Here is a 20,082-nt window from a genome sequence, read left to right on the forward strand (position 1 = left end):
GAGATTTGAGAAGTAATTGCTTTGTAACTAGGGCATGTTTCGGTTTTGGACTTTGCCACCAGTTTCCTCTGGGGCTGATCTTTGTTTCATTTATCTCTAAGGGCAATTAGATTACAATGTTTCCTGTGCAAGTGGAGAAAGGTATGTTTACATGCCACAGGCTTCAAAAATCACCTCATTAGATGGTTAGGAAATGCCTGGAAGAGCAACTGTTCTCCATAATTGGGCAAGACTCTTCGTCTTTCCTATTGGTATTTCGATCTTCGCTTTAGGCTACAAGCAACACCGTGGTGGAAACAGCACATTGCTTCAACCACGTGAACGTTTTGTTAGTAACTGCAAAAGGTCTTTATGTGTGACAAAGCATAAGGTTTATAGTGCATTATGGGAATGGTCTCTTACCCAAGTAAATATCTGATATTACAGTGAATGCATCTATATAAGGGCAGAGTTAGGATTATGTGCCTCCTTTCTTATGTTCATGTTTCCAGAAAAGATTTTTTAGACAATGCTGATAAGTAGTTACTAGATAAATATCAGTAATGTGTAATAGGTCATCCTGGTTTTAGCTTGCTGGTATCTTCAGCATATCTATCTGATATCTATCTGGCATATCTTCGTTACTGGTCTCCCCTCACCCTCTTAGAAAGTAAATTAACGCAAACTTCCAAGTATTGTTTTCTTATTGATAATACTGTAATGTAAACTAATTCCAACTGTCACTGTTGCTCACAAACGCAAACGATCCATTTTGTGATCTATTTTGCTGACTGCATGCTAAAAATCAAAATCAAATAGAATTGGAAATGTATTAACATTATCTAGGAACAAAAACATGAGCATTTTGTTCAAGACAAAATAGGTTTTTAAAGACTCAGCAGTATAAATGATCATTCTTGCACTTGAATGATGGAGTATGTTCTAGATGCATTTTGTATATATACGTGCTGGCAAGATATATTAAGAAGTTTGGCTTAAATTAAATTTAGATAACGTATTTCTACAACTAAGAAGTGTTAAGATTAAAAAGCCTTCAGGTTTTTGGACTGCAGTTCATTAAGTGCATGTCTGCTTTTAATGGTATTTCCCTATTATAATTGGTAAAATTAGGTGATGACAGTGTGTGCTGTCTGGCTACTTAATTTTGTTCTTTCTTCTCTGGGGAGAATGATGGTCACTGTGTCCTATTTTAGGATAGGTCTTCACTGAATCATGCAGTAATGCTTTTAAAACAAAGAATTGCAGTAAACTCAAAAGGGAAATTGAAGTTTTTATGGGATAGTTAATTCATAATTAAATATTTCCTCCCAACAACCCTAAATAAGAAAATGGGAAGTAGAAAACTATGCTTTTAAGATGGATTATTCAATATTGCCGGCAAAGCTATTTGCAAAACATTCAGATGTGTTAATTCATCAGCAGAGTGTAGCCAGAATTGGTTCGCTTTTCTACCAGCTCAAAAAAGATAAAGATGATATAGTAAAATAATCGAATTCAAATAGTGCCTCAATTGATTTAGCAGACAGTCTGAGGTATTCCTGGGTCTGTAACAGAAGACAGATGGAGTTTTCTTCCTTACCTCTTCTTACAATGTAAATAACCACTTCTGTGGAAATCTAAACAGATAGCTCTTGAATTAATTGATAGGATAACATTAAACATGTGCTTATGGTAGTGTAAACTTTTTTGTTATTTAAAAACTGTTCTGGTTCATTACAGCATGCTGTATTTATGGTCTCTTTATGTATTAGGTAAAACAGCATTTGTTCTTTAGGTATAAATGAAGTTCTTTCTCTATGCATTGAAGCTGTCTCTGGTACAGATATTTACAGTTGCTCTCAACACCATTATTTTTGAAATCATCGATGTTAAGATGTGACTTGAGAAGGAGAGCCTCTGTGCGAAGATGTTTTGAGTCAGATGCTTTTTCTGTTGTATGCCTTTTCTGTTGAGAAATTCTTTCTGGCCCTTGATGTGGTGGGTTGTCTGTGACCAAAACCCTCAATAAGGATTGTAGCTATTTATAATAGAAATGAGATTGTTTTATATTGGACCTGTTTAGATTTTCTTTGGTAGGAGTTGAAAGGTAGGAATTCAGAACTAGTTCTATTTTGTTCCTTTCTTGCCTTCTCACAGTTTGAGGTCAACAAACATCCAGGAATGAGACAAATTAATTCAACTGATTAATCAATGCTTATCTTACTGCTTCTCTTCCATGTTGTTTGGTTCATCTGGGAAACGTGCAGCCAGATGTAATTTTTTTTCCTTGCAGTGCACTGAAGCCTCTGCTTTTTTTTTGTCCATTGATCTCTATTAAGTTTGCCAGTGAGCTGGCCCATGATGATGGTGCACTCCGTACAAACTTCTGCCACATGGATCGTGTACACTGGACTTCATCTGGATCTGTGGATATTTGTGCGTCGTCTAGGTCCTTATAAATTGCCTCCTGTACGGCTAATTCCCTCAGGTACTGAATTCCCTTCTCCATGGTGGTCCACTTGCCTGGTAGACATACAAGTTCTTCCTTGAAGGGATACCTTCCCTTCACAGCTGACAGGAGACGCCTCCAGAGGCTGTGAGATCGTGCCCATCTCCAATTGCTTTGTCAATGCCTGTGTCTCTAGCAAGGGATCCCAGCCGCCTGGCTTCCCTGCTCTCTAATTCCACACCATTGGCTCCAGTGTCCCAGCACCGGAGCAGCCAGGTGACAAGCTGCTCACCTATGCAGCGACCAAAATCTTTTCGCATGTCTCGTAGCTCACGCTGGTATAGGGTTCGGGTAGTTACTGTTGATTTTTCGACATCCTCATCCTCATCTTCATCCTCCTGCACCTTTGATGGCCCAGCCTCGTCTTCTCTATACTTAGACCTAGCAGAAGACTGTCTGCGTTCTAAACGACCTGAGTCTCTATACCATTTTTTCACCTTGTCTACAGGGGCAACTTGCACTGCTACAGCTCATTTCTCTGACCTAGCCACAGGGTCTGCCACAGGGGTTGGAATACCCTCTGCAGGGGCAACTTGCACTGCTACGGCTCGTTTCTCTGACCCGGCTGCGGGAGCTGGAACTGGAGTGGCTGCAGGAGCTGGAGCGGCTGCAGGGTCTGTCACTAGGTTGATAGCAGCATCAATTGCAGCTCGATAGGCACAAGCCAGACCCCAGCACGCCACAGTGATTTGTGTCACTTTGGAACTGCCAGAGTCATGACACCTTTTTTTCAAGCATTCTACCAGTTTTTTAGGATTTTGCAGTTGTTCAGGGGTGAATGTCTAAAACACTGGAGGTGCCCACTGCTCTAGAAACCTGCCCATATCCTCCCACACTCCCTGCCACTCGCAACTATCCTGCCTCAAGACAGATCTCCAGATGAGATTCCTAAGTAGTTGTTTAACCTTAAACAAAACCTGAAGCGCGTTCAGGAGACATAACAACAGGAACATGCTGGTCTGAGTATCCCAAGGATATTCAACACCTTGGAGAGCTACCGTAACTAGCTCGGGGGATAAGAGGGTGGTGAAGGAGGAAGGGAGAGTGAACAGGTAGGAAAAAATATCTTCCCCTGTCCCCTCCACAGATTGACTCCCTGATGAAAAAAGGCAATAGGTGTAATTGCTAATAGTTTCTGAGATATGGTTTCCGAAGTATAGAGTCGACGACAGTGCTGAGTACAAATACCAGGTTAGAGTCATGACCAGAAATCTCATCATTTCATAAGCCATCGTTACACCACACAGTACCATAACAATCTTAAACCAGGGCCCGGAAAGGATAAACAGCGCGACAGGGAGCACATACAGAAAGTAACGTGCTATAAAACTCAATTTGGGAAACAGGCACAGTAGACTTGAGATTAAAGCAATCAACATTGTGACTAGCAACTATTAAGCAGGTCGAATACTTATACCAATTTTAGTTTAACACACTCTGGTCAAATCTGTCGTTATCTCAACCCTTTGAGCTCCACGTTGGGCGCCAAATGGACTGTTGTGGTTTAGCCCGGCTGGCAGCCAAATACCACACAGCTGTTCGCTCACCCTCCCCCCTCCCTCTCTGGGATGGGGGAGAGAAATGGGAAAGTGAAGCCTGTGAGTTGAGATAAAGACAGTTTATTAAGACAGGGAAAATAATAACAATAATAATAATAATAGTATTAATAATAATAATGTGTACGAAATAGGTGATGCACAATGCAATTGCTCACCACCTGCTGACCGATGCCCAGTCTATCCCTGAGCAGCCGGGCCCCCACCCCGGCTAGCCACCCCTATATATTGTTCAGCATGACGTCAGATGGTATGGAATACCCCTTTGGCCAGTTTGGGTCAGCTGTCCTGGGTCTGTCCCCTCCCAGCTCCTGCTGCATCCCTAGCCTGCTCGCTAGCAGGACAGAGCGAGAAGCTGAAAAGTCCTTGGCTTGGTGTAAGCACTGCTCTGCAACGATTAAAACATCAGCATGTTATCAGCGCTCTTCTTATCCTAATCCAAAACATAGCACCCTGCCAGCTACTAGGAGGAAAATTAACTCTGTCCTAACTGAAACCAGGACATCCTCACTGCAAAGGCCTTGCCAATTGCTGTTAGACTATAGTTGGCTTCCTGAATAATGTAGTCAGGCTAAAAACTATTACATGAGAGTTGAGATGCCAAACACCTCTGATGAATATGTATTCAAACACAGATAGTGCACTTCTAAGCAGATGCCACACAGCAATCTCTAGATTACTTCCCATATTATCAGTGGTTGGAGCATGTTAACCTTGTAATATAAGCAAATATTCTTGTCTGCTGTGTTTGAAATAATATAATTCCAGCGTAGTTCAGCCTTGTTCTAGGAAGGTGATAACTCATTTCCTCTGTTTTGAACATCTTGTTTATCTGTGGTTCAAATAGGTATGACAAGAGGTTCAAATTAACACACGGATTCCCCACCGACACTCTAACAGAACAGTCCCTGGGAATAGGCACAGCTCTGTCCAAGCTGAGGTCATTAAGCTTGGGTCTTCAATTAAATGAAGGCCTAAGCACTGAAACCTTGGACTAAGGGAGAATTGTGTCAATGCATCTTCATTACCGTATAAACATGTACTTCTCTTGAATTAAGAGAGTTTTTTCGCACGAGACAATTATTTGTCTTGATGTTATCTCTTATTTTTAGTCTTTGAGGAACAAGTATTCATAGCTTGGTTTGGCATGACTTGAGTTTTAGATCATAGTATCTGAATGGTTCATGATAATTAAATTTCCATTATCTCTGAAATGCTGCTAGTGGTATAAACCCTATTTTCACATTCCAAAACCTGCAAATTTTGATGCTCTGTTGACAAAGCATGAGAACCGTGAGACTACTGTAAATAACTTGCCAGTATGTGTATGTGTTTGACCAGATGTATTAGAGTATCTATTCACAGAAACTTTAAGAGTCAAATTGTTTAGAGACTTGCAAGGAACAGCACGTTTTGGTGCTTTTGATTGTTCAGTTAAGTACCTATATGAGTACCTTCAGGCACTTAAGGTTCTGAAAATGGTTTGTTCCTATGCTATTTGCTAAGATTTTGTTCTAATACCTTGCCAGAAGGGACAATTGGATAGTGTTTCTTTTTCCTCCTCCTTACTCTAAACCTCTTGGCAAATAAAAGTAGTATTAAAATAGATCAGGCTCCTGGTTTTGCCATCTACTACTGTTGGTGCTGAAAGAGGAATGAGGATGCTAAGGGAGAGATGCTAAAGATGCTGTACCATACAGGACTTGAGCTGCTCACAGGTTGGCTCAGCTCTGTGCTGTCAAAGCAGGTGCAGTGTTAGGCCCTGCACCTCTGTTTTGCTTTACTAACATGGAAATGTCTATAGGCATCTGCTGCCTTTCACTCCTTCCATGGGCCACAGGGAAAAGGAGAGTAGGGTTTATCAAATTTCACCACTAGGTTACTGCTTTCAATAGATAAACAAATGAAAAGTAAGTAGTTATGAACAATATGCTGTCATCTTCTGCCACTGTAAAAAGGATGATCCTTACCTGTTAGCACAGTTAACATGTATTTCAGGGTATTTACACACACCCTGTAATGCATAAACAGTAAAACAGTTTGGGGAATCTCTAAATTGATTTAAAAAATGATGAAAAGCACTGCCTACTGTTAACATATGTATAAACATGTAAAATAAAGGAAAAAAGCTTATACAAATGAAAAACGGTCACACTGTTAAAGATTTGACATGCCTTAGAGTGATTTGCATATTCAGAGTTAACAGTAGCTATGTAGAAAACATAATAGAAACATAATTAGATGCTTCATTTTTACAGTAAACTACACTGAGTTCAGTGTCTTTGGAGAAACCTAAAACATCAGATACAGACTTGTACAGGAAGTAAATTTGTTTGCATATGCTGGAAAAAATCACAGATACCCAGCTAAGCGTAGGAAAATGTCACTAACAGCCAGCATTTTCAACTGGGGGAAGATGGTTTTTAGAATACCATCATGTTACTTCAGCTATCAATAGCAGTATAACCGGACTTCATGTAATTAAAAACTGAAATAGGGTTCTATTAACACTGCTGTATGTCTGTTCTGTTCTTTTGCCTTTCTTGGCATGAGTTGCGCTGGAATTGCCTTTCAAACTATGTAACATTGGCTTGCTTGTTTTCCCTGTTACATAACCATTTCTAAAGTTTGGGGAAGTGCTGTGATTCTTTGACCGGGCTGTCTTTTTTCCCCCACCCCGATGTGCATTAATTGAAGTGAAATGAAAGAACTGCTTCAAATTGTTTCTGGCCTCTTGGAAAGCCTCCCCTGTGACTGAAATTCTTTTTTCAGTGCCACTTGCCTGCTTCTCTACTTAATAGCAATAGTCCTGTTCCACACCTGGGTTTCCTGCTTTGGTTGTAAGTCACCTAGACGATCTCCTCTTGCAAGCTCCCTTAAATTGGAGAAGTGTCCCACTGGATGTTTGGCGTTTTCTTGGTTGACAGCTGGGTGCTGCTTAAGGATATGTTTCCCACACAGGCACAGGGGAGCTCTACCTGCTCCCAGTCGGCACAGGGATTGGAGAGGTAACTGCCAAAGGCTTGGTTTTAAACGAGGCTAATGTTAGCTGGGGTTGCCCTGGCAATTCCTCTCTCTAACAACTGGAGTTTACAGATTTGGGATTTGTCCCCTTGGTACCATTTAAAGGACTTTTTCCTACAAACTGCATGGCCGCATAGATGTTTCTGCATTTACTTCTCTTTCCTGCTAGCAAACAAGGTAAGCAAGTGATAGGCAGCTAATACCTGATGCATCATCCGCAGGTGCCTTTTCTCTAGTCAGGCTTGTTTTTTTCCTAGCACAAGCTCGTGTGTGGTGCACTTGGAGGAATGACGATTCCTGCTTTAGCAGCTCTGCTGTCCTGCAGGGAAACTTGGAGCCGTGCAGTTTCCCCCGCCACCGGTGGGTGCCTCCCTCGGCACTGGTTAGCGGGGTCTCCAGCCGCCGAGGCACAGGCTGGAACGAGGGGAGAGGAGCTGAACGGGTCTCCGGAGTTCTGCCGGGGTTTATTTGTATCTAAGCGTGAGGAGAAGTGCAGAGAAAGCTTACAGGACTGAGCCGGTTTACTTAACGTTACTAAAAGCGGTTTTCCTAAAGAGGAGCTTGGTATAATCAAGGCTTAAAAACATGGAACAGAGGAACCAAGAGCTGTTTGTTGCTTGTTTTCAGGGACTGATGGAGTCTGTGGTGTGCCTGTATCTTGCTGCGCGCATCCTGGACACAGCCCTGAGCGCTCACCCAGGAAACCGAGCTGTGGCAGAAGCAGCTTCCCCCGTGCAGCTGCCAGGCTGGCGTGCGGGATGCACTTGTGTTCATTGGTACTGCTTAGCCCCTCCCAGCTGGACCAGCGGGTAACAAAATGGGAATAAGACTCTTAAAGTTAGTCCAGAACTTAGTGGAGATACAGATGTCTCCACTTACCTTTTCTATTTTTGTACCAGCTCCACAGAAATGCCATAATATTGTTGTCACTCTGAGAAGAGAACTTGTTAAAGAACTAGTTTCCTACACTCAAGAAGAGCTGCAATATGTAGCAAACGCTGCAGAGCTGGAAGAACAGCTTCATGGAAATGGAGTTTCTCAGTCATTAAGGAAGTTAAAAGCATTTTGCACTATTACGGCTTGGGGAAATATTTTTATATTAGGAAGTTATTTTTTCCCTAGACTGCAAATAAGCTGAAGTTAAGGTGGTTTGTTCTTTTATTGACTGGTTTTGATTGAGTTACACTGAGACTGTCTCACAATGTCAGCAGTGCTAATTGAACTGGATAAACTTTCTTCAGATGAAATTGAGAGCAAAGAGGATTCCAAGTCAGACTTTAAGGAAGGCAAATCAAGTGATTTATGTGCCGTTCATCAAGGTTTTCAACTTCACTGCTCACGTTCTGCACCAGCTGGTAAGCCTGCCTTTATATAAACTGTTTCCTCAGCTCTGTGTTCATTGACTCCTGTAACATGTGAGTGAACTATAAGACCAGTTGAGCAACACGGTAGTCTTTGCTGTCACATATATGCAATCTGAAGTCATTTTTACTTACGATAAAGGGTAGAACACATATGCAAACAAACACCCTTTTCAGCATCTTCTGAGCACTCCAGCATACAAGGTACTGCTAGAAGAGCCCAAGAGGCTGTTACCTTGTATTACCTTGATCGTGATCTGTATGTGGGTGCTAATGTGGTTCTTAAAGTAAATCAGAGCAGCCCGAGGAGTTGTGCTGGCATTACGCTTGGAACAGTGTGTACCTAAGGTGTGCCCTCTAGTGCTTAGTGCTGTGCCTCCTCTTTGGCTTTCCTCTGGCTTTTTTATCACGTCAGGGCTTGTAAAGTGGTAAGTGTGCATACTGTAAGGCTCTTCCATGACTATTATGACTCATCTATAGGTTTTATTTTGGGGCAGGTGTTAAAATAGCTATATATAGCTAGTCTAGCTGATATAGCTAGAACAACCCCCCCCAAAATGTCAATTAATTAAGCATCTTGAAACTTGAGTTTCTCTAAAAATTCAGTCATGAAAACAAAGAATGCGGCTGTCTCAATCTCTAACAGAACCACAGTTGATCAATGTAATGTCGCTTAAGTCCTTAATGCCTACTGAAGCGTTGAATGGAAATATATTTAAGGAATCCCTTGTAAGGATGACTACTCCAATATCTTGTGGACTACATGTATTTGGACTTGCACTGCTCCCAAGGGATAATTTGATTTTTTATTTTCATGTTTTTTATGATCAATGGAACAAAATGTAAGCAAGAGAAATAGGTAATATCTGAATATGTGACACTTGTCCTGTGACAGGATAACCTGCAAGATCTGGAAGACTGCAACTTCCACTCAGCTCAAGTAGGTGAATATGGAAATAACTGACATTTTCAACTCTGTGAAGAACTTCTGGAAGAGCTGGTCCTTAAATTCAGTTCTTGCACTTGAAAATGGACAAATGATGTCATGCTATCTGTTCTCTTGCAAGAAAAAATATCTTGTGCTTTCCTTACTAGAAATTTATTTTTTATGAACAACTTGACTAAATTTCCTATATTGTTTTTTTTTTTTCATAGTAGAAATGCTTGTGGAATCTGGGGATTTTGTGTAAACAGGTCTTTGCAAGTTCAGGAATCGCATTTGTCTGTTCCCTGGGATCCTGCAATGTGACTTTAAAATTACGTCTCCTACCCCAAACTGTCGTTAAGGAACTTGTGCCTGCAGTAGGTGATGTGCTTTGCTACGTTACCGGAAAGTCCAAGTAATCTGTTCTAGCCCATCTTGTCAACCAATTCAAAAATGAATATTCAGCTTCAGTAGTGTGTTTTTAGTGGGATGGTAACACATCTGCAGGAGACAGAGGAAAAAAATAAAACCTCCTTGTGGGAGTCCTATGTTGAAAATACATACTTTTTCAAAGAATTACTTATTGGAATTATTTGTTGCAAATGGTTTACTTGGGCTTGCATGATATTGATCATCTTGTATAAATGCATTGTCAATGTGTTAGGGTTTTTTTTGTTTTTGTATCATGGGAAGAATGAGGTAAATGCTGATGCTTCATACGCTTCGTATTTTTGATTTGGATGAATGGTTGTGGTCCATGGAATGGAATGCTAGTGCAGTTTCTTTCTTTGAAAATTTTCCTTGATATACTTTGCCAGTGGTTGAAGCAAGCAAGTCATCCATAGTTCAGTCTTGCATTGGGTTGGCAGAAATCTGAATGAAACAGTGACCAAGTTGCATTGGGATTCCACATGTCATTTCCTAAAAGGAACTTCTACTTGCTCACCCATAGCTATTAAAAAACAAACAAAAAAAGCTTTTGCTTGTGTTAAAATGAACCTGATTTCTTCAAGAATCATCTGTTTCTTAGCATGCTGTCTCAGACAAAATGAAACCTTTGAGCAATGGAAACAAGAAACATTTCTCTCAGGCGATGACAATAGTATAAAAATCTTCCAAGACATCAACATGCATCATACATCAGGGTGTTGCACATGGTTTTGCTGGTGCTGGCTTCTGTGTGCCATAGTATTCTACTCTCTAAAGATTCCAAGTCTTTCACATAGTCTCTATGCTTTTTAACAAATGAAGTATTTTTGAAAAGGATTTGAAGAACTCTGTTCTAAAATCATACAGAGCACCAACAAATAAAGGTATGAAACATTAGAACTCAGTGTAAACCTAGAAGAAGCATTAGAATATTTTCTTCTGTTCACATGTATTATGAGTTGTTGAAAAGTAAATTATCATGCTTGTGCCATGACTTTTCATGTACAAAACAGAATTCAATATAAAAACATGGTCGCTTCAGAGAAAGCCTTCTCCTGTAGTGTGCCAATCGTTTAGTTATAAACATGGCACTCAGCAGTGCTAATGCAGAAAAGTGAATACTCTGACGAAGTTAAGTGGTATCCTGAAATAGTATGATGTTCTATAAACGGGAAATGGAATTTTCATTAGAAGACCTGGTGTTTATTCAGTTACTGGGACACAAAAACTTCTTAACTTTGTTTTTTTTCCCTGTCTTAACCAAACCCTTATCAATGGGATATAAATATTCAGTTGTTTTCCTATGCAACTCTTCTTAAATAAATAAATATATATATAAATAAGCTTAACTTTCTGTATATCACTGTCTTCATCACTGATGCAGGTACCAATCCCGAGGCATATTTTATTTGGGATCTGCGAGTATGTCAATATATTCCAGAGTAACAGAGTAAAACCCTAGAATGTGAGGGACAGTGTTGTCAACCTTCGTGTGTCCTGATTTTTCCACGTGGACCATCTTTATGGTTTGACTAATAGCGTAATATTGAGACTGTTTCAAAAGATAGAATTTTGAAACAAGTGACTGACCTTCTTTAATAAAATGCTTAGTGACCACGTGAAAGGCCAGTGTCAACTGATTGCCATGGCACTAAGGTCAGCTAAACTCTGAGTGAAAACTTGAGTGGAGCGCACATACCTGTAAACACACAGGATAATGTTGAAGCTGATGGTTTTTAAAGAAGCCAAGCAATCCTTAAGAAAATAAAGTGATACCTTATTTAAAAAAAAAAAAAACTTCAAAGAACTTTATTTTTAATACATGATAACATGAGATAACATGAATGCCCATGTTGCAGATGGAGCAATTTGTCTTGACCAATGGGCAACTGAAGGTTATTTAAGCTAAAGAAATACAGAACTAGATCCCTGTATCAGCCAGGGTAGAAGTACCTTCGGGACCTCTTGTATTTGCAGTTCAGAGTTCTCACAGGAAGTGAAGCCAACCTCAATATTCCAGCTGTAAATATTTGTTCAGGCTTAAACCTTATCACTGATAGGTGCTGTTCTGTTCCATCTCACTATTGTGAAAGTGACTGGGAACATCCAACCTACAATAATGGCCTTATCTCCTGATTTTTGTTTTATGACTGCAAGACAAAAAACATTCTCAAGCATTTCTTGACTTATCTTCTAATGTGTGGCAGAATGTGGTTTTGTATAGCTTTCTCATGAATAAATATTTTTATTTTTTTAAATATCAGCACATGAGCATAAGTGGGGTCAGAGTACAGCCCTCAGACCCTCCTGAAATGAGAAATGTCATAAGTGACATGGCTTTGACTCTATGACTTCCGGCAGAGCTATTCACACAAGAAGGAATGAAACGTTCAGGCTGGGAAAAAACTTTGTTTTCTGTGATCCTCCTATTGATGAGTGTTTTGGGGAACGCATCTTACATTTTTCAGATAAAAATGCTATTTTACGTAAGTTACTTCCACAGTTGGCCTGCTTGTGTTAGCAATCCCCTAGATACTTAATGCAGACATCAAAGGATCAAAACCAGGTATCCAAATCATAGCGACTGACAAGGGTTACTCTTGAACATTGAAGGATATATTCCTGCAAAATGCTTTGAATGATTCTTGTGGCACAAGACAACAGGCTAATAGGGTGCTCAAGGAAAGGAAAATGTGAGTTAGTGGGTAGAGAAGATAGAAATCAAACGCTTTCAGTAGTTACCAGTTGGGCAACCATGACCATCAATGTAGTAGGTGTGCATACATAGTAACAACTGTATTTTAGCAAAGCTAGAAGACTGAATAGCCTTTGGGAGTTAAAGCAGTGGTAAGTGAGCAACCTCCCCTGCAGCTACCACCTCCTCTTTTCATTTCTGAAATGGTTATAAGAGGAAGCAGCAGACTGAACTCGAGTGCTCTCTATCATCTCTGTAAGTAACAGCCCTCTAAGTGACCTGTCTAGACAACTTGCTATACCACCCCCTCGGAAGAGCTCACAGTGGACAAATTGCAGTCTCACCTCATAAGAATGAAGTTATATTATTTATGATATCAGCTGAAAGTAGAAGGCAGAGTGGTAGACCCCTGTCTTTTAAATGGAGCATTTACTTTTAAAAATTGAAATATTTAATGATAATTCTACCACGTGAAAAATCCAAAACCTACAAGTTACTTGTGAGTTTCTTCTGGTTGCAAAGTACAAAGCCCTATATGAACATAACTCCTGCTTAACTATGCTTGACAAAATATGTTTCCATCTCCACTGGAACATCAGAAGAATCCTCCTAAACTAGCGTTTCCTATTTCTAAAGTTTACCAACTTTCAGTTTCTGAATCGAATTTTCTCCTTCCCTTAATTTAAATTCTGAGAAGTGCTTTGTTTGCAGTGCAATGTCCAGAGAACTGGATAACTAAGCTGTAGTTTTCTGCAGGAGTCACCTGAACCCTACTGCTGATTTGCTTTACTCCTAGTAGGACTATACATGAAAAATAGGACTTTACAGGAAAAACAAGTGAAAATACACCAGACACAAAGCCATGTCTAATAATTGCAGTGCAATTGAAGGTCTGTATATTAAAATCAGTTTTGGATGAAGCTGCAGCCTGTTATAGAATCAGAGCTTGAAACTCTTCCACTAACCCAATTTTTTGAAACTATCCAAGTGTTTGTAAAACCAACAATTGTAACAAATGATTGCACAAAGCTTAGGTGCTATTTTCTTTCTTCCATTTCTTCTTACACAATAAGAGGTCAAGGAGTGTGAGCTTTTTCCTTGATTTCAAGAAGCAACTGAGATCTTGGTTTGAAGATCAATATTCCAAAACAATCCTTCTACTTGTGCCACAGTAAACCACTGCTTCGCTGAAAGCCATCAGGCAACTTAATGACATGAGAAATAGAGCAGAAATGCTATTAGTCTCTTACCCTCAATGCAGCAGTGCGGATTTCATTATTTATGGATAAACATAATTACTACTGATCTTTTTCACCCTTATATTGAATTCAAACTTTATCTTGGAAACAAATGTTATGTCTGTGTCATTGATCAGTAATAAGTTCTCACTTTCAAAACAAAATAGGTATCTTGCATAGGGATTGCAGGAGAAGGGAAACTGGGGTAAAAAGCATCTGTGCTCCTGTATTTATGGAGGCTGGAACTTGAGACATTGCATAGAGTGCTCTCAGTAGAGCTATGGCTTTAGTACTGAGAAGAGTCAGTCTTGCTATTCAAGCTTAAGGTGTGTTAGAGGTACACGTGGAAGGCTTTAGTACTGAGAAGAGTCAGTCTTGCTATTCAAGCTTAAGGTGTGTTAGAGGTACACGTGGAAGATGGTTCATTTCGGCACTGCCCTCTGTATCAAAAAGTTCATTAATAATGTGTAAAATAAGCCTGTAGCTAATGAATAATTCAGAGATCATATAGAAGCTGAGTGTACTGAGGCATTCACCTCTGCCCCTGGGGGTCATGACTTTGACCCTCACATAGCTACAATAAATGGAAACTAAGCTGAATATAGAAACTTAATTTTTCCTAGGGGCATCATTTCTCTTCTGTGCTCTTCCTTCCTATAATGAGCTATTTACTTTTGGTTCAAGGGTGGGGTAGGTTAACTAACTCTAAGTAAAGATACTTTAATGATTTATAATCACAGGTTTTATTTCCCAAATTCCCTCAGTAGCAATAGATGAAATATGTCTACGTAAAGAATGTTACCCTCACAGGTATTTCAGGAACTTGGCATTTTTTGAAAGGTGAAGTCAACATTTATAAAACATCAGTATAGACTCAATAACCAAGCTCAAAAAAATGAAAGCAAGAATCAGGCCTGAGCAATCTTGTTGTAGCACACTATCTGAAGACTGGAAAAGCTGACTACAGCAATGAAACACCTGCGTCTTGTTAGCAGAAGTGAGGCTAAATGGTTTTTCTTTCTTTTATTCTTTAAACAATGAGTTTATATTGACAAATGTATGTCCAGTATGCCATAAGGATGCAAGATGACAGCACAGATAGGGGAGGTCACTGTTGTGTTTAAGGTTTCCTTAAAAATTTTAGGGTAAGGATATATCTTTGTATGCTGCTAAAATAAAATGATGTTTTGTGGCACTGACTTCCAAAAAAAAAAAAAAAAAAAAAGCCTGAACTTCATGAGTGTTATAAACAGAGTAGATATCTTAATAACTTTGGTAAGTTATTAATATATCAAATATGTTTGGTAAATTCTAACCTAGATTAGAAATTAGGAGCAAGTTTTTCACTCAGAGGGTGATGAGGCACCGGAACAGGTTGCCCAGGGAGGCTGTGGATGCCCCATCCCTGGAGGCATTCAAGGCCAGGCTGGATGGGGCTTTGGGCAGCCTGCTCTAGTGGTTGGCAACCTTGCCCAGAGCACGGGGTTTGAAACTACATGATCTTTAAGGTCCTTTTCAACCCAGGCCGTTCTATGATTCTGAGTAATGAAGGATGTTCTTCAGGCAGTGTAGAATACATTTGTATTCGATATTTGAAGGCTATTTACTGTAAAGCTTGACAGCTCTGTCTAGACAGCATGCAATGAGGAAATAAATGATGTCAGTACGTAGTCTATAAGCTATTGCTTAGAATCAGTTTCTTTTATCTTAATAGAGGAAAAAAAACACACTTGGGATTCTGTTACACCACCATGAATACACAGAAACTCTACTAGTTTCATGTTCTGCTAGACCTTCTTAATGTTTCTTTATATACTATGTCCTCAATTAATCTGATTAAAAAAAAAAAAAAAAACTTCCTGAAAAAACACGTTTAGTAATATTTAGAAGGGACATCATGGGAGAGAGAGAGAGAGAGTTATCTGTGCAGGCAGATGAATGTTATAAATAGAAAGAGCTTTGAGTGGTGCTGGAAGAGACAAGTGTGTTTTTCCAAGAGCACATGGTGAGAAAGAATTTGACTGCCTATTAGTCTCAATCTTAAAATGTTCTGTTTAGCTGGTAAAATAATAAATTGAGATGGTATTTTTAGGAATTAAGCATTTGTACATGTAAAGGTATTATTAATTATTTAGATCTCCATCATATCTATGCTTTGACTTCTGGGGGATGTGTTGAGGCATGTCGCTTAGATCCAAATACAGGCATCTCTTGAGCCAGTGCAATTATGCCAGATCTCTTTAACTGTGTATATTTTGTGAGGATGATCAACGTCAAGTGTCTGTTTTAATGCTTTGACTGAACGCTGAAGGTGACTATTTCTAAAATACATACATCCTGTTCAATATTAACATTAAAGAGCATGTACTTCTTTGCAACCAAAAAAAAAAAAAAAGCCAGCATCCTAAATTAGATGATGCATCATAAGTCTTTTAAGTAATAGCCTACCTTATTTCTCTACTATTCTACTTCTATTTTGCTCTGTAATGCTATGTGTTTTATGGAAACTCATGTTGTAGTTAACTAACGTTTCTGTCAGAATGTTATTAAAATGAAAGGCAGTTAAACAGCGCTTAGTTAACTTGCTTCCAAGGAACAGTATGATGTCCATTGAAATGAACTTGATCAGTCTTACCAGACTACTGAAGTGCAATCTACTTTCCATAGTACCTTTTCCTTGTATGATTAGAAATTAAGAATTTTTTCATAGCTTTTAGAAAGGAAATTTTCTCACCTTTATCAGCATGTTTTTGTTTGTTGTTTGGTTTTCTGGTAGTTGCTTTAATTATCTTTTTCCTTAATTATTTTTTTCTCCCTTCTTTTCTTCCTAGAATAAGGAATAACAGCTCAAACCGGTCTTTCAGTCATTATGATTACAAAGGTTGCTGGCAGATACCATACAGGGCGTAGCATTGGGACTGTGAATAAGAGGTTAAAACAGATTTCTTCTTTCCTTACCTAGGCATTGATAGATGACTAAAGAGTAGAATTGCCTGAAGTCATTAAAATAACTTAGAGCCTATTCTGCAAGCTTTTTCTCATTTCATCTTGGTATATCTTTGCCTTCTATGTTCCAGACATTTTGATGTTGACATTCCAAAGCTGCTCCCACCTCTTTCCATTCAAAAGTTTTCATTTCTGCAAGACTATAAAATATTAAAGGAAAATGCTCTTGCGGGGGATATTTGTTTACTCCATCTCTCCTTCACTCCAACATCATGCTGTTGAACCTGAACAACAAGGAGTCAAATGAATTATTTAAGTGAACCACCATCAAGGTCCTGTGTTGCTGTGTCACATATTTATGCTCAAGATTCCTGTTGTCAGATACTATTTTGCTAAGGGGTGAGATATACGAGGTATGCGTGGGTTTTCTCTGAGGTTCCCTGCTAAGGCAAGCTCTATTTGCGCAGCTTTAGAGAGACAAAAATTAATGAATAGAGGCCCTCAGCCTGGAGGCCCTGCCAAGCCAAAATGACTTTTTATTCAATGGTATTTTGACACTGGATTGTCACTTTTCTTTTTGGAGAGGCAATTCCTGATGTACGTCAATCAAGAATGTAATTATATTCATCTGTGTTTTTTTAATGACTGTCTTGAAAAAAATGCACAGTCTCTGGAAGCTGTGTTTGAGAAAACAAAGAGCTATTGAAAGAGAGAACCTAGTTTTGCTATAACGTTTGTGTTGGCTGGTCAGTGTGGCCCTGTGGAATGCCTGCTATGAGGCTCTGATGGTTGCTGCTCATTTCTATTGACAAAACTTAATATTATTTCAGAAATAAACAGTAGTAAAAATAGCAAGTATGTTCTGGGTAGCGCAGATATTTTCTTTCTTTCTGTCAAAAAGAAAGACAAAAGATTGAGTTATTCAGGATTAAGGAACTGTGCGTGTGTAAAATTAGTGCCCTTTTGGTTTGTTTATCAAAACCCAACGAGACCATAAATCTTCAGAAGTTAAGGATCCTAAAAATTAAGTTGAATGAAGTTTATTCCAAATGTTGACATCTTTTTTCTTTTTTTTTTTTTTCCCTTGAGAGGAACTTGGCCTTGTCCTCTGAATTTAACTAAATGATGTAACATGTTTTTATATTATTTTCCTTATTTCTGGAGGAACAGTTTTGTCATTAGTACACACTTCTCACACAGGATGTATTTCTGGCTTGTTCATTAATGTCAGGAAGGAAATAGAGAGGGGCATTGAAAAGCATACAGATAGGTATCCCATTGATAGATGTTCTGTTAGCCTCAGATCCACGTAGTCTTAAATACATTGTATTTTTTCCCACATTCTCTTATTTCTGTTTGTATTATCAGTTACAGTGGACCTAAACTTGCTAAGTGCAACTTCTGTTTTCAGGACTTTTATTTTTAGGAAACCTTTCCACATGTTTTCCTTCTGATTTTCTTTGTTTTGCCAGGAAAGCAAAGTAGAGATGACTTGGGATCTCTGAGGGGAATTGTTGTGCTTTTCTGTCCTTGATAGGATTTGGAGGAATTCCCTTATTTATGTCAGAAGTCCCCCTCACTTGGTATCCTGTTTCTGGCATGGATCAGTATCTGCCCTTACAAAGGAAAGGAGAATAGGAACACATCCTGTTGGCCATATTTCCAGTACCTCCTCAAGGATATCCTACCATGTGATCAGAACAAACAGTGATGAAATCCTGCAGGAGGTATGGCACCCAGCTAGAGAAAATCAGTCGTCAGCCTCACACGTGCAGGGTTTGGTCGCTTGAGACTAAAGTTCCCAAATCACTGATTTTAGCTAGTTCAGAACTGGGATAAAGTGTGCTTAAATGGGCTGGGGGCAGGGGAAGACCTGCTAAAAAATGATCCTCTTATGATGTACGCTGAAAAGCCTCCAAACTGATTTTGACTCTCTTTTATGCAAATCATGTTTTTCAATTTCAGCTGGTCTGTTTCTCTCTCTCTTTGTTCAGGGTCAGAGAATGTTCTCTTCTGTCTTCTGATCAATTGAATATACAGCACATGAAACAGTCTTCCTCTCTTACTAAATTCCTAAGGTTTTTTCTTGACCTTTGCATAACTAGTCATCCGTCCATCAAATTTTGTTTTCATCTCACTTATGACTTTTCATTTCACATGGCATGTCTGGATTTATTTTTAACATTTGTTTTCTTGCTCATTCCTTTACACCTCTCACTTTTAGAATGACAACTTATCCAAGTATATCATTTATAAACTTTAAACATCGGTATTCAGTCCATTTCTTGAAACCAGTTGTCTAACTGTACCTTATTTTTTTAACCACTCTTTTTTAATACTTTGACTTACGTTGAATTAATGTTACTTTCCCTTTCTCTTCTGGTGCCAATAGCATAATTTTACTGATATTATTTCTGAGTAAAAAAGAGTAAACTTATTCTCTCCTTTTTTAAGTCTACAAAGTTGTACATTTAATTTTTTTTTTGGGGGGGGGAAGGGAGAAGAGGGAATAAGGAAAAGAGTTTGAAATTGATATTTTTAGACTTTTTGGGTGCAGGTGACAAAACTATACAAGATCTGGTGTGATGTATGCCATCTATGTAACTTTAAATGTCTTCAGTGATAAGGAAATTGCTGTTAGGCAATTTCTGGAAAATTGAGGTGTGAAGAGATTGAGGAGCCTCAAATCAAAAAAATAAATAAATAAACATTAAAGTTCCTTCTGATTTTACACAGAATTAGGACCCCTTAGCATTTCTGGGAAACAGGTCCTGACTCATTTGCCCAAGCCCATAAAGCAGCTGGGAGATCTAAGTTCTATAGAGCTGCTTGTGGGTTTTAATATACATACGTCTACATAGGCGTGTGTATTTTCAACTATTCCAAAATTACATTATTTATTTGGTGTGCTATATAATGCTTACTGGATGATCTTCAAGAATAAAATGTCCCTATAACAACATTTTCTGCCTCTAGGCAGCAAAAATAGTTTGAAGGTATCAGTGACCCCTTCTCACAATGGCAAATATACACATGGAATCAGGGTATACTCTGATAAGTCCAAAGAGAAGACCACTACTGGAGTTAGAAAAGCATTTTTATTTCCATGTGATAAGCTGATCTTTCTGTTGTGGTTTAGCCCGGCCGGCAGCTAAACACCACACAGCCGTTCGCTCACCCTCCCCCCTCCCTCTCCGGGATGGGGGAGAGAAATGGGAAAGTGAAGTCTGTGAGTTGAGATAAAGACAGTTTATTAAGACAGGAAAATAATAATAACAATAATAATAATAATAATAATAATAATAATAATAATAATATGTACGAAATAAGTGATGCACAATGCAATTGCTCACCACCCACTGACCAATGCCCAGCCTATCCCCGAGCAGCCGTCCGCCCCCCACCCCGGCTAGCCACCCC

At 39.1% G+C, this 20,082-nt stretch overlaps 1 protein-coding gene across 4 annotated transcripts in view; it reads left to right on the forward strand.

The window, feature by feature from the left end:
- The window catches only part of ANO3 (anoctamin 3), a 264,589-nt gene that overhangs the window by 37,262 nt on the left and 207,245 nt on the right, over positions 1-20,082 (forward strand). The window contains exon 1 of one of the 4 annotated variants that reach the window (XM_040558398.1): positions 7,466-8,423. The exons of 2 other annotated variants lie outside the window; for them this stretch is intronic. In XM_040558398.1, coding sequence (XP_040414332.1) covers positions 8,270-8,423 — 154 coding nt within the window. In that variant the 5' untranslated portion in view covers positions 7,466-8,269. Of the gene's footprint in view, positions 1-7,465; positions 8,424-20,082 lie in introns of those variants that run through there. One more of the 4 variants, XM_040558399.1, reaches the window with a different exon arrangement.

This window comes from Cygnus olor, chromosome 5, assembly GCF_009769625.2.
Source record: "Cygnus olor isolate bCygOlo1 chromosome 5, bCygOlo1.pri.v2, whole genome shotgun sequence".
Lineage (NCBI taxonomy): Eukaryota > Metazoa > Chordata > Aves > Anseriformes > Anatidae > Cygnus > Cygnus olor.